Genomic DNA, 15,302 nt, shown 5'->3' on the forward strand with positions numbered 1-15,302 from the left:
AAAACTGTAGTTAATTAAAAAATATATATTTTATTTTATTTTATTTTATTTTATTTTATTATTTTATTTTATTTTATTATTTAATTATATTTTAAATTATCTTAATAATTTTTATTTTATTAGTATTGCACTTGTTTAGGTAATTGCAATATTATTATTATAAAAATATTGTGACTAAATTCTAATTGGATGATAAATATATAAAATAAAATAAAAAGTGTAAACTAAAGTAAACTAAAGTAGAATGTCTTTCTTTGCGGAACATGTTAGATATTTTAAATATATTTTGAGGATTTTTTTTTTTTTTTATTGTCTCCATTTACTTTAATTTGTCATGGTTTTATCGACAAAAACAGTTAAAACAATCATAGAAATATCTTTTGTCTTCCACATAAAAAAAAAAATAAGCCATACAGGTTTGGATCAGAGTATAAGTAAATAATGACACAATATAAATTTTTTGTTGAACTATCTACCAAAGGAATAAACTTTAGGAGGTAATAGTTATTAGAAAAAAAATAAGTCCCTTTTCCTATGTCTTTTTTTTTTTTTTTCTCTCCTTACAGTGTTAACCCTCTTCCTTAACCACTAACCTGTGCTGGATTTTATTCACCTTGTTTGGGTGGAATAACGGTTAACAGTAAAAGCTTTAGTTTGCTCCTTTGTGCTAGGTGACCTCTACAAACAAATTGCATTTGTATTATGTGTCGAGTTAAAGTTACACTGTAGCAGGACAAAGGCCAGTCTGTCTGGATCAACTGAGCCCATGTCACAAGATCCAGTCTGCCAGACCTGGGGAACAATACCAAGGCGAGCAGACACTGGCTTCATTCAAGGACTCTTCTTTACCTCTGTTTTAGCATTTAGATGAAGGACAAAGGGTAATAAATCCTCCCTGAGTCTGGAGACCATTATACCATCCTTATCTGCCACTGGGGAGTAAGCGTCTCGTACACTGACTGCCTTCGGTCCCGTTCGAGGGCCCATGCGGGTTGTGTTCGGTAGCCAGTTACCAGGATGAATGTTTGTCTTGGATTTCTCCTGAGTCTGATCCAACCCATTACAGATATAACAATGGCATTAACAACACTATGGAGAGAAAAAGAGCAGTATATCCTGCTTCTCTGTGCAGATATCTCATTCACCTCATGCTGAATCCATGAGGTTTAGAAAGGAGTAAGCTATGCCAGAAAAAGAATAAACTTTTCTCTCATGGGTCTTTTATCTTATCTTATTTTTTTTTTTTTTATCTTAGAATACATTTATATTAGTTTTCCATCTTATATTATTAACAAAAATCATTTTTAATAGTTTCATTTTTGGGTGACAGTTACAACAATGCAGTGAATCCGTTAATAAGATTCAACTATTTGTCGTAATCACTCAGAATGTACTCATGATTTACTAAAGATATTAGGTAGGTACAGTAAATTTTGCTGTTTATATCGTTATATTGGTGCATATTAATGCAACTTAACTAGCCTTTTAGTGTATTTTACTTCTTTCATTAATCATTTTGAATCTAATAGTGTTCGTTTGGTTTAAATGATGGCTTCTCTGATTTGAAAAAAACAAAATCAGTTTCTCAGTTACAGCAGCTTGAATCTATTAAGACAGTGTGATCACTAAGGTAACAGCACAGTTTGTCATGCACAGCTGTAGATCTGGCGTACTACATCTGTTTTGCATGTTTCCTCTCCCGACCTTGTCTGAAGTGACACTCGGGGATATACACCATATGATATCCCAGCACATCCAAGCGCTGGATTCATCGCTTCCTAGACCAGTCAGTTTTGGAATCCGCATGTTTGACATTGTTGTAGAAACCGCATGAATCTCATCCAGGCATGCAAACAGATTGCAGATGGAGTGTGAGCGTCCTCTTGAAGACCCTCCCTTTGTGACATCACTACTCTATTGTTCTGAAAGGCTTGTTTTGTGGGCAGAACTCCAGAAGCGGTTGAAACGCAGCCTGGGTGTCAGAGCGTCTGGCTAACGTCATGTTTAAGAACAAGGGTGGCCACTTGTCCAGAAGTGGAAGTGGTCAATCTCTCTCAAGTTGTTTCCCAGCGCACGTGAGGTTCTGATGGTCTGAGCTGTGGTCTGACCAAACCTATCAATCGTAGGCCGCGCTCAGGGAGCCAGTAAATATTTTGCTCAGCCGGTTGCCCGGTTTCCATGATATTCCACTCACTCCCACCAGAATGTATTAATGCTTTGCTCTGTCTCAAACTGAGTCCAGTTAAATGGGTTTAAAACTGTGTGTGACTGTACATACTTTTTCCTTATCTGTAAGTTGACAGTAAATTGTGAAATAGCTCTGGTTAAGCCTAGTGCACACCCCAGTACTGAAGAGAAATTTAAAGACTCACAAATTATTTTTTCTGTGTTGCTATGTGGTTGCTATTCTGATTTGCTGGTTTCACATTCCTCTGTGGTTGCTAGCGTTTCGAGTGGTTTCTAGGAAGTGTTTGGGATGGTTGCGAATATCAAAAGAGTCAAAACATTCTCCATGATGTTCAAATCTCTTGATATGAGAGATATACTCCTTTAATGTAATTCAATGGAAAAGTAGCAGTAGCAGGTTTTTTAGATATCATTCATGTTCATGTTTCATTTCATCTTAGTCATTTCTATTTCCTATTTTTCCCTCCCTACAAGAGAAACACTAGCAACCCCCCAACACTAACTGCGTAGCAACCCACGCAAAGCATACTGGAGATTTTATTTTTGTATATATTCCTAAGACAATAATAATAGTGATGTTTGTCATAGAAAGCAAGTTAAATGAATGAATTGAGATGCATTCCATCTGCTTTTAGTTACCAAACGTCTTCAGTTATCCATTTCTTTCCTACTAGAGAAGACTTGCACAAATCCAGTTTTATTTACACCGTCATCTCTTCGTATGAAACAGAACGTGATGAAATAGGCTTGAGAGTTGCTTTGAGGCAGTTCCAAAGCTTTATCCAGAAGTGCACCACTGAGTTTCTCTAATATTCCAGCTTTTTGTAATCTAGGCTGTTTGAATGAGAACATTGTTTGTAGCTCCAACAGGCTTTAATGTGGTGCGAATTGGACGTCAGTGCAGGTTTTGACAGAGAGTTAATTCTTCAGAGCTCATTGGCAGTTTTCCATGGATTTGTTCAAGGAGTATTTTGACATTTGGATATTTTTTTTTAATTTGAAGTGTGATGAATGTTCTTCTGCAGGCCCTAATAGTTATCTGTTAGAGATGATGTCATGTATTTATTTTCTTGGCAGGAGTTCATTTTGGTGAAATGTCACCAGACGAGGCTTCAGTTCCTGGATGGTGCCGGACTACCAGTGAGGGCCTTTCCCAGGATGAGAGCCCAACCCGAGGAAGCTCGGTCCGCTCCCCCATTCGCTGCATTTCACCCGAGCTGGCCAATACGATTGCTCTGAACCCTGGGGGACGGCCCAAGGAGGTAGACCAACTGAATGGACATATTACAATTTTTCCCAGTATTAATCTCAGAAATAAATGTGGATTTATTTGTATATGGATATGTGTCCACCTGTCCTTCTTTCTCCAGAGACACATGCATAGCTACAGAGAAGCATTTGAGGAAATGGATGGGGGTCCCGTCAGCCCCCCTCCATTCGTTGGTGGTGAGGCCCTACCCCAAACCCCTGCCTTCCCTGTCTCGCCACAAACCCCTTACTTCAACCTGAGTAAGTTTCCCTGTTGGAGGAGGAGGGCGCCATAGAGCTGTAAAATCACTTCCTCTGTCAACGCTTTAAAAGGGTCACAGCCATCGCTGAATGTTGGTTCTGTTCATTTTGATGTTATCTGGAGAACATTCGAAATTCAAAGTGTAAACAGAACAAGAAGTCAAACTGTCATCCATTTGGATGTATTGTATAGCTTTTAAAGTAACACTTGCGGTTTATATAGTGGCAGTGTTTCTAAACCTAGTGAACTGCCTACATAGGCAGCATCATAGGTGTGCTTTTAACACGAATGCCGTTCCAAGACATAGGCAGCATGATTATTACAGATTATAAAAGTGTCGTCACATTTACCATTGCTGGGCGAAATACAGGCATTCCAATCAGAATCCTTGCAATTGGGAATTTTGTGTAAGGGTACAAATTGTGTAAGGGTAATCTTTGCATAGATTTTACCAGGTCGATTTAGCTCATGCTCAAGTCGATCATGCAAATTATGCTTGGTTTGAAAATTACTTCAGTGTGAGTTGTGCTTCATACATCTCTACGCTAATGATAATGGACAATGGACTTTTTTTTTTAAATGTGACCACACCTTAAGGCTGCATCGCTATCCTTCACAGAGAAGAAGCATTGCAATTAAATGTGTCAATAATCCATCCAAGATGGTGGAGAATTCGGGATAAATGTTAATTACAAATATTAGTGACTGAAAGCATCGCTAAAAATAGTTAAAACTGGGTTACCCATGATTTTTGTTTTTATTCTTATAATGTTTCACCATTAGCTTAGCATCATGCTAAGACAAAAAAAAAAACTCAATTTATATCAAATGTGAGTCACGTTTAACGTGCATAGCACTATTTGTATGATTTGCTGCCCATGTAGAGTGTTCCAATTGCTCACTTATTAGGGTTGGGATGCAGCTGCTTATTTAGGTGGTAGACAGCAAGAAAGCTCACTAGGTTTTGGAACAGAGCCACTGTGTTTCATAATTAGCACATCAGAATAGTGGTGGGTGTTTTTGCTTTTTTCCGTAAAAGAATCTTTTGGGCTAACATTACATTAACACACTGTCTATAAGCCAACGTGAGGTCTGGCAGCAGTTAAATCCAACCCTACCTCGGGGTGTTTGCGTGAGCCAGGAGATATCATTAACAGATGCTATAGTTCATTCACATGCTCTCAATGTTAAAGATGTGTGGCCTCCGTTTGAGTGATAACACACACTTTGTGTTGGCTCATAGACATGCATAAGTGCTCAGATCAGAAAGACCCCGCTCTCACTTGCTCCCCAGCAATTCCCAACGTCTGTGGGTCTGAGAAGTGTTTTTTGTCAGCAGTTTTTCTAGCCTCCACAGTCATTGTATCTCAATCCAAGAACAAGCACATTTGCGCCTCAGGTTTCATGTTCAGATGGATTTCTCCAGTATAGTGATAGCTTTGGTTTTTATAACCTATTGCTTCATCTTCCCCTCCAGCATACTGTCCCTACAGGTTTAATATAATGTCTCTTGTAAAAGTCTGTAGCCTCTTTACAAGGTTAGATGCACACAATGTTAAGCAGCTCTGTTTTTCTTGGACTTTCACAGCATTTTTTCTCACCAGACACCTCATTTGAAATATATTCAAGTCATTTTCTTTAGCTGACATCTTACATCAAGGCCACTTCGCATGCGAAGCTCTTCAGACTAGTTCTGCTACCATGAGCACCTAGATGTGGCTTCAGAGAACAAAACGGAGCTTCAGCCTACAATAACACAAAACATAATCAATCAAATCTTGTCCTTGTGTGTTACATTATCCCAGGATATTTAATGGACATTAGGACTGAACAATATTTTCAATATTCATGATATATTTGTGAGGTTTATTTGGCCATTTCATTAGATTTCATTAGAGTAGTTTTGTAATCCCTCTTTGTCTAAACTTTTAAGTGTGAGAATGAGACTTGGTATGTTGGCGTTAGAATTGTTAAGTTTGAGTCAGTTTAAACAGCCTGTTTAAAGAATCAATTCGAACTCTCACCATTGCATGTTTATGTGTTAAAATGTTTTAGTTAAAATATATGTATAGGTAACTATTGCCGTTTATAATATTTTTTTATTTATATAATTTTAACTTTAGTCGAAGAAAACATTATCTAGTAAGTTTGATTCATGTCGTGATATATATCCCTCGAATGCATACTGCAGTCCCTTTTGTCTTGCTCTCTCAGATATTTCACCTGTTTGCCAAAAATTACTAATTATCTCCTTGGGAATGTCTGACACCGGTGCATTCATACTGTAATAGACGTGCCAGGCGCTAAAGCTTGTCTGGCGTAGCAACAGTAACTAAGGAGGGCGGGGCTTAGCGAAGGGTCAATTTGAATTTGATTCAAAAATCAAATCTGCATTGCATTTTTCATTTATTAAAAGGTTTTTTAGTAAAAATACATGCCTTTTTATTTTATAATTAGATTTGTACTGTATTTTACTTTTTGACTTAAATATTTGAATGTATTTTCCAGTATTGACTGTTAAAATGGTTGAAATTATCCAAAAGGATTGAGAGAAAAAAGTCTCCTTTTAAGTCATTTTAGAGCAAATACATAAATATCAAGATATATTGAACATCATAAAATGTCTGCAAAAAAAAAAAAAAAAAAAAAAAAACCATCCCCTAGTGAACATCCTCAGCAATCTGTGATGAGGTTCATTCAAAAGATCTGCTCACGTTATGTGTAGAACTTTCTGAAGTGGTTCTGTTGGATTCCTGGGGAGCAGGTGACCCATAGGGGCTCTAGTTCTGTTCGGAGATTGACAGACACTCACATGCTCCAATAGCCACTTTCTGGTAGCACGTTTCTGTGGCTCCCTCCTCCTGCAGAGAAGTTGAGGCTGGAAAAGCTTCTCTACACAACCCCCCTCCCCTTCTCCTTGTGTCCAATGCTGAGGCACTTATTCCGCCAAACAAAGAATTGATTTGGATTCTTTGGTAAGTGGAGGATGCATGTGTGTCCGCGACGATGTCAACTTGGCCCTGCCGAATCGCAAGCAAATGCTCTGCCTTACCCAGAATGCATGTGGAGAGCAGCCTTGAAGAGCACACACTTACCCAAACGCATCATGATCTTATCTGAAGTAGTCATTTCTAAATACAGGTGTAAACAGGACATTGTGATTCCATCACTCAGACCACAGTCAGGCTACGTTCACACTGCCGAGCCTTAGCGCTCAATTCCGATTTATTGCTCGGATCCGTTTTTTTTTTTTAGTTGTTCTTATTGTTGTTTTAAATCAGATTCCAGTGTGAACAGATCATCGTCCTGGACTGACCCGCATGCGCAAAAGAACTATCACAAGATGACACGCATCATACTGTCATATGGAAGTAAACACAGAGGATATTATAGTAAGAGATTACGCATTTATTTATAACGTGATCTGCCGTGGAAGCCAGCGAAATTATGCGCAGGTAATATAAGAAACTAAGACAATGATGCAACACTTTTTTGTTTTTAAACACTTATGATATAAGCCCTCATGTTTTGCTTGGCACTATATAGAGCTGCCTGTCACTTTAAATACTTAAAGTTCGATGTCCTTCACTTGACTACCTTTCGAAACGGTCTTGATAACATTCGGTTATGTAAAATCTTTGAAGGGACTCCCATGAGCACAGAATTGTGCCGAATGTTACTCTAAAGTGACATAAAAGTCGCATGAATTCCGATATGACTGTTCAGACTCATTGCAAAACATCTGACCTATATCGGATTTAGTACCACATATGGAAGTGGCCAAAATCGGAATTGAAAAGATCAGATTCCATGTGGTTTGTGTCATTCACACTGTCATGACAAAAATAGATGAGCAAACAAATCGGATTTGGGCCACATTTACCTGCAGTCTGAAAGTAGCCTCAGAGGACTGCCTGTTCACCTGTCAATCAACTACTGCAGCAAAACAAAGCTTTTAAACTATGCAAGTGATCATGCATGATAGAATAATAAATAAAAAAATGTAGGTAAGATTTTTTCCACTCAAAGCATCATATTTGGGGTGCAATGTGTATTGCATTATGCATTGTGCTCTGACACATTTCAGAATGCAACAATACACAAAAATGAGTATGAGTATTAGGCTAAGTTTTTTGTTCTTTTTTAGAGACTTTTTTTAAAACACTAAATCCTCCCTTTCTTCAAGTGTGCTGCTTTCCACAGCTCTGTGGTCACATCACCATTTATTTTCCCCATTTGTGTGTTCGCACCATTCTTTTTTTTTTTTTGCTGGGCACCTTTGTTTATTCGTTGTTTTTGAGTCACTCGTCCTGTTGTTCGTAGCATTTGTTGTGTAGTGAGGTCTTGAATGTTTTCAATGTGACGTTTTGGAGATCTGTTCAGCTGAGGTGTATTCTGTCTGCATGATCTGTCTTGTTTTCGTTCTTTTGACTGGGCATCGTTACAGCGAGTGTTAATCACATCGTTAACTCTTTTAAAGAGGCGCTTGCACGGCCTTGCCACAGAGCATGAGACATTAGCTCATTCCCCAGCCATGTCACATACTGAAATAGCCACCTCAGTCTGCTGTCTTTAAAAGCTCAGTGTGTACCACGGCAGTCTCTCAAAGGCTCTTGATCTGCAAGTTGGTCTCTTTGATAAGATTGTCGAAAGCTAATGCATTGAAGATGAAAGTGGTACACACAGATCTGTATTATAAGGTCTAAGGAACAGAAACATACTTTGTGCAAGTACGCAAATGCAGACATGAATGGTTGGCAAAAGCATCGCTGGCGTGACAAACCTCAGTACTCAATGGGGGGATAGAGTTACCTTCAAATGTCTGTGCCATTAACCAGATGTGTGTTGGGTTTTTCAGCTAGTTAAAAACATAGCGAGACCAATATAGCACACCTTTGCAGCATTACATAATACAATATGAATCGCTGTCTGACATATTTCAGAACTAGAGCTGTTTAATTAATTATGCAAATGTTAATTTGTTAAAAATACACATTTAATCATCCCCTCTAATCAGGGCCGGAGTGGGGCCACTTTTCAGCCCTGGAGTTCAGGCCCAAGACCGGCCCACTTTTTCCATGGTGGAATTCCAAATTAGCACTTTTTCCAATTTGGATAAATGAAGCAACAGTCCAGCTGTTACTATTGTGTAGTTTGTATTAATACCATAGTTCAACAAATAATGTAAAGGTTAAATAATAATTCACTTAGACTTTATAAGAAGCAATTGCGACTTTATATCACACAATTCTGACTATATCTCGCAATTCTGAATTTCTGACTTTAAAAGAAGCAATTGCAACTTTATTTCACGCAGTTCTGACTTTATATCTTGCAATTTCTGACTATAAGAAGCTTTGCGACTTTAATTCACACAATTCTGACTTTATAACACGCAATTGCGACTTTATATCTCACAAATTTGACCATCTCGCAATGCTGACTTTATAACACTTTATTTCAGGCAATTCTGACTTTATATCTCGCAATTCTGACTTTATATCTCGCAATTCTGACTTTATAACACGCAATTGCAACTTTATTTCAGGCAATTCTGACTTTATATCTCGCAATGCTGACTTTATAACACGCAATTGCAACTTTATTTCAGGCAATTCTGACTTTATAACACGCAATTGCGACTTAATATCACGCAATTCTGACCATCTCGCAATGCTGACTTCATAACACGCAATTGCAACTTTATTTCAGGCAATTCTGACTTTATATCTCGCAATTCTGACTTTATAACACGCAATTGCAACTTTATTTCAGGCAATTCTGACTTTATAACACGCAATTGCGACTTAATATCACGCAATTCTGACCATCTCGCAATGCTGACTTCATAACACGCAATTGCAACTTTATTTCAGGCAATTCTGACTTTATATCTCGCAATTCTGACTTTATAACACGCAATTGAGACTTTATTTCATGCAATTCTGATGTATTCCGAGATGTAAACTCGCAATTGTGAGATAAAAAGTCGCAATTATCTTTTAAAATGTTTTATTCTGTGGCGGAAACAAGCTTCCATACCTCCTGGCCTCTTCCTCCCATCCATCCTCCCTGACGCGTACCGTTACGGTAGGGCCGGCCCAGCTATCGGTAGGCGCCGGCGATGCCGCGGGCCCGCGGCCGCGGTAGCCTACCTAAAACGTTTTGGAAAAGACGGGCTATGGACCCAACCAACTCTATAGTAGGGGAGGGGAGAACTCCCTCACATGGTACAACCCATGCAGAGGCTGCGCGCTGCAGTGTCAGAAGGCGGAACGTGTAATGTTACTAACGTGACATTGAAATGTGAAACAAACAAAAAAAAATCCTCGACCGGCCCAAAAGTGAAGCGGCCCACCGGGAATTCTCCCGATTCTCCCGATTACCCAATCCGGGCCTGCCTCTAATTTATAACAGTAAAGTCAACATAAAAAAAATAAAAAAAAACGTTCATATGCTATTCCCATGTGTGACCTGTCCAAATGAAGTTTTAACTAAATTGGAAAATGGATAAAGAAAAACAATTTTATATATAATCGCAACTAACATACAAATTTGTGTTTATACAATATTTGTGTGTGTGTATTTATTATTATGTTTATACGTGCCTGGAATTATACGTGTCACACAAACACATACATATATATGTACACACACATATATAAACAAACTTTTATGTTAGATGCGATTAATCACAATCGAATTGACAGCACTAATATATATTGTATACACATATGTATGTGCAGGATGCGTGAAATCAAGCTTGTCAAGCTATAATCATTTGCATTGACGTACTTGCTTATAGAGTATGTTTTGTGCTGAAGGCTTTCGTTGATAACACTCTGAATAATACAATTCTTTCTGTGCTCTGTGTCGCTTTAGGTCGATCTCCTCCAGGATTGGCTAAAACACCGTTGTCCTTCCTGGGCCTGAAGCCTCACAATCCTGCTGAGATCCTGCTCCACCAGACGGGCTCAGGTGAGACTTTACACACACATACAGAAATGCACATGCAGACACTCGTCCAAGACTTGCTCCTTAAAGGGAGATCAAATGCATCTTGTGGGCCATATATCAAAATATCCTTTCAGTTCTCCCTCTCAAAGTGTTTCCCCTTCTCCTTTTCTCGTCTCTTGAGCCGTGAGCTCATACATCTTTAAATGGATTGCTGTTTTCTGTTCAAATGCGGTTATATTGGGATCATTTTACTGTGCTCTGTCAACTTTTGAGTGTGTGTGCTGCCTTTTGCATTTATTTGAAAATTCAGTAAACAGCAATACTGTGAAATATTAGTAGAATTTAAAACAATAAATAATAGTTTTCCTCTCTACATTTTTAATTTTTATTTATTTATTCCTGTCATGCAAGGCTCAAGTCTTCAGTCACATGATCCTTCAGCAATCATTCAAATATGCTGATGTGCTGCTCAAGAACCTTTCTTATTATTATTAATGTTAAAAAATGCTAAAAAAGTTGTGCTGTTTAATATTTTTTGTGGAAACTGTGATACATTTTCTTGAGGATTATTTGATTTATATAAAGTACAAAAGAGCAGCATTTATTTGAAATAGAAACCTATAGTATTATAAATGTATTTACTGTCACTTTTGATCAGTTTAATGCATTCTTGTTGAATAAAAGTATTAATTTCTTTAAAAAATCTTTCTGACCCCCAACGTTTTGAATGGGAGTGTTTCTGTGAGGAACAGAAAAGACATTCCCACAATTTTCAAGTGGAAATTGTACATCCAAGATGGCGCAGTCTAGTTTAATTGAATTACAAATGGACTTGTATGTAATTTTATTCTTATTAGAGTGTCATGTTTTTAGTTTAGCATCATGTTAAAACCAAACTCAATAAAAATAATGAATAAAATAATGCTGTGCATTTCAGAGTTGCTATCAAAGTTGAGAGCTACAAACTGGTCAGTTATGAGGTTCCATTTCATTTAGGATGTTCCCTTAGAAGGCTCCCTAGGCAGTAGACAACAAGTCTACTGTTTTTGGAACAGAGCCCTTTTTAAACTGATTACCCGTTCTCTTTGTCCTAAGGATATATTTAATGTTTAAAGAAATGATTACTTTTAATCTTGGTATTAGCAAGCTCAGCAAAAAATATTATGTGATAAATTGTTTCTTTCAATTCAAAGCAGTAATTTGTCATGTCTTCCGGGGTGAATCTGATGAAAACATGCACACATTTCTTTTTCTTTATCATTTCTTATTTCTTTCCTTTGATTTTCGGGGTGATATATGACCCGGTCTTGTCTCGGCAGGTTTGGTGAGATTCATCCTGAGGCCAGCGGGCGTAAACTATGTCGTTTTTGTAGACTCTGAGGTAACAGGATCCCATGGGGAGTTGCGGAGACTTTTTAGTATAGAACAAGTTCTCATGCAGGGCTGATTTTAGCATCGTTCCTGAGGGAGTTAATTTGAGGCCTGCTAAAACAAGAGCAATACATACGGTAAACACGCTAACATTATTACGAGACGATGTGTCACAGGGGCTTCTTTGTCCTACTATAGTTAGGTTAAATTATGTCATGTGCTTATTGATGATAAGGCCTGTTACTTCTGGTATTTTAATGTCCACTGGGGCCTGCTGGTATTCGGAGCAGCAAAAAATGTGAATGAAGATTACATTGTTTTCTTTGGTTGCATTTCCCTCTTTTTGTTTTCTTAAAAGTAATAATTCACCCAAATGTGAAAATGTCCTCTTTGTTTTTTCACCCTCATATCGGTACAACTGATTTCCTTCTGTAAATTACAAAAAGAGATAAAATGCACAAGTCATATGCCCCTTAAAAAACACACACACACAAAAAACAAAACAATTACCTTCCAATTTCCTGATATGGAAACCAAACAGATTGTGCTTTTGTGTTTACGGAAGATATTAATTTGGGTTTGGAATGGCATGACGGTCAGTAAATAATGACAAAGTGTTCAACTATCAACTACCCCTTTAAAATAACGATTATCTACACTATTATAGACTCTAGCAATTCTTATTCTATTCTCCACGTCTCTTTGAACTTCTAAAATTTCTGTCTTATGATTTTATTCTTCTGCCGTCGGGAAAACAGAGAGTGAGGATGAGGAAGGTAAGAATATACCAGATTTAGATTTACAGTGTTATTGTACATACAAACGACTTCACCTTCTGCTTGTTTCTTTTTCTTTTCATCTTATACACATAACGGTCGTCTCCATTCACTCATCTCTCTCAAATCAATTTATCATGTTGGTCAAGCAACATAAACCATGGTTCACCTTAATTAAGTTTCTTCATGAATCAGGGTCAGATGTAAAAAAGATATATATATATACATTTATAGAAATAATATTGATTATCTAAACCTACTCATTTCCATCAATGGTCATTTAAAGCAACTAAAATGATCAAGTCATGTTTTGGACACTGATCCATCTGTTTTGACTCTTGTAATATTTTGTGCTCACTGGTATTTTTCCCCTTTGTCTGTTTGCCAGAGCCTCGTAGCTATGTGGAGTCTGTGGCCAAAGCGGCAGCAGTGTCAGGTGGGCCGCCATCATCGCCCGTGTCTCCAACATATGACAGTGACAGCTTAGCTCGTCCTGTCGGGCCTTCCCATGCCTACAACACTCCTCTGTCCTCCAGCAGCCCCATTCAGAGCCCAGACGCAGTGTAAGTGACCACCACCCGAGTGGTTATACAGTAGTTGTATTATTTATATACTTTCATAACATGTATTGATATATTTTTTATATTTTCATTTTTCATTTTAGTAATTTTATGACTTTTTGTAATTTTTAAAATAATTTTAGTAATAATTTTAGTACTTAAACTTATTTCAGCTAAAGTTTAAGTTTTTAATCTGATATTAATATTTTATTTTATTTCAATGACAAAAAATAAATAATAATTTCAATTGTTTTAGTTTTAGTTAATAACAACACTGGTTTCATACTCCATACTTTTGACTGGTGGTGTAAATTTGGTGCACTTTGCAGCTTATTTTGGCATCCAGAGACTGCTGAAATTTCATCATTTTCATTCAACTCGCATATCATTAGGAGATGTTTTTGATATGTATGCATTTTATATAAGTAGCCTGTTACATTGATGAAAAAAATCTAATATAAGCTATCAGAATTGCATCTTACTATTGACCATATTAAAAAATCAGTAACACCAACAAATTGCATATTTTTGTTCAGTTTTGGCCTCTCAGTAAAATTAAGGTTTTTTTTTTTTCTTCTCCAGTGTAAGCTCCATATTCTCAATATATCATATGAGCCATAAAAGCCTTATGTATCAAACATGATACTCAACAAGTGTTTTTATTTTTGTCGAACGATTGAATAAACTTCCATTTAAAATAATAGACTATTATTTCACATATCAGGCTTTACAGGGTTAATGTCAAGTGTAAAGGGGGCCATACTAGTGCATATTTTATAATAATTCTAGTTCTCTTATTTTGTGGTCTTTCAGTGAAAGCACATTGGCCGATAGCGGGGTGGGAATGAATTCTTTGTCCCAGGCTACTGTCGACTCCGTCCTTCACTCCCAGCCTTCCGACAGAACATACCAAACACCCACACCCTCATACCCCTCCTCCAGCAGCATGTTGGGTAGCTGCATCACCCCTGATATCAGCCCGTCGCTGCCAGGGCCTGTGCAAAACAACATCACAACCATCCAGCCACTCACCGGTAGCCCTGGCACAAGACACCACACTGTCCTGCCAGACATAACGTCCGCTTACAACCTTCAGCACAGACTAGCCAATCAGGACGGCCCCGTTCTGGGCCAACAGCCGACCCCGGCCAACGGGCATCTGCCTGGAATGTCTGTTAGTCCCATGCAAGGAAGACACACCATGGTGACCCAGGGAACGCAGAGCAGCCCGATGCTGTCCAGACAGTATCCCGTCCCCCACGGGACTCAGAGTAGTCCGATTCTCAACAGGCAGCCTATGGGACAAGCTGTCCAGAGCAGCCCGGTCCTAAACCGACAGGCGTCCCTCAACCAACCGATCATTCTGCCTAACCAAAGCAGCCCGGTGTTGAGTAGACAGCCGTCCGTTACCCAGCCCAACCAGGGCAGCCCCGTCCTGAGCAGGCAATCCTCACTCTCACATCCCAGTCAGGGCAGTCCCATTCTGGGACACCACATGTCCATACCGCAGGGTAGCCCCAGTCTGGACAGGCACCCGATGTACAGCGGCTACACCACCCCGGACGAGCGTCACGGAGCCCTGTCCCGCCAGAGCAGCTCCTCTGGATACCAGCCTCCATCCACACCTTCTTTCCCAGTCTCTCCGGCCGGATACAATGAGGGAGTGGGATTCAGACAGGGCAGTCCTGGCCTCCAGCCTCAGCTCCCAGAGAAGAGACGCATGTCCAGCAGCGATCGCTCCAATGGCGGACTGTCCTACGGAACGCTCAACGGGAAGATGTCCTCGCCGGTGTCCAGTGGCGGCAGCACTCCAAGCGTTCATTTCTTCAACACGCTCCCTGATTTCTCCAAACTTAACATGTGCGGTAAGACTTTATGAAGATAAATTCCACTAGATATCAGTTGAATTGGAATGCCTTTAAATTCCGTTGCCATTTGAAT

General features: G+C 38.7%; 1 protein-coding gene across 14 annotated transcripts in view; it reads left to right on the forward strand.

The window, feature by feature from the left end:
• The window catches only part of tns1b (tensin 1b), a 224,740-nt gene that overhangs the window by 195,686 nt on the left and 13,752 nt on the right, over window positions 1-15,302 (forward strand). For 9 of the 14 annotated variants that reach the window (XM_084421587.1, XM_084421595.1, XM_084421598.1 and 6 more), the window contains 5 exons: window positions 3,265-3,449; window positions 3,558-3,696; window positions 10,580-10,675; window positions 13,190-13,364; window positions 14,175-15,226. In XM_084421587.1, the coding sequence (XP_084277713.1) occupies window positions 3,265-3,449; window positions 3,558-3,696; window positions 10,580-10,675; window positions 13,190-13,364; window positions 14,175-15,226 (1,647 nt within the window). The remainder of the gene's footprint in view (window positions 1-3,264; window positions 3,450-3,557; window positions 3,697-10,579; window positions 10,676-13,189; window positions 13,365-14,174; window positions 15,227-15,302) is intronic. The other 5 variants (XM_084421596.1, XM_084421600.1, XM_084421597.1 and 2 more) reach the window with 1 other exon arrangement.

Source organism: Rutilus rutilus (genome assembly GCF_951802725.1).
Source record: "Rutilus rutilus genome assembly, chromosome: 10".
Taxonomy (NCBI): Eukaryota; Metazoa; Chordata; class Actinopteri; order Cypriniformes; family Leuciscidae; genus Rutilus; species Rutilus rutilus.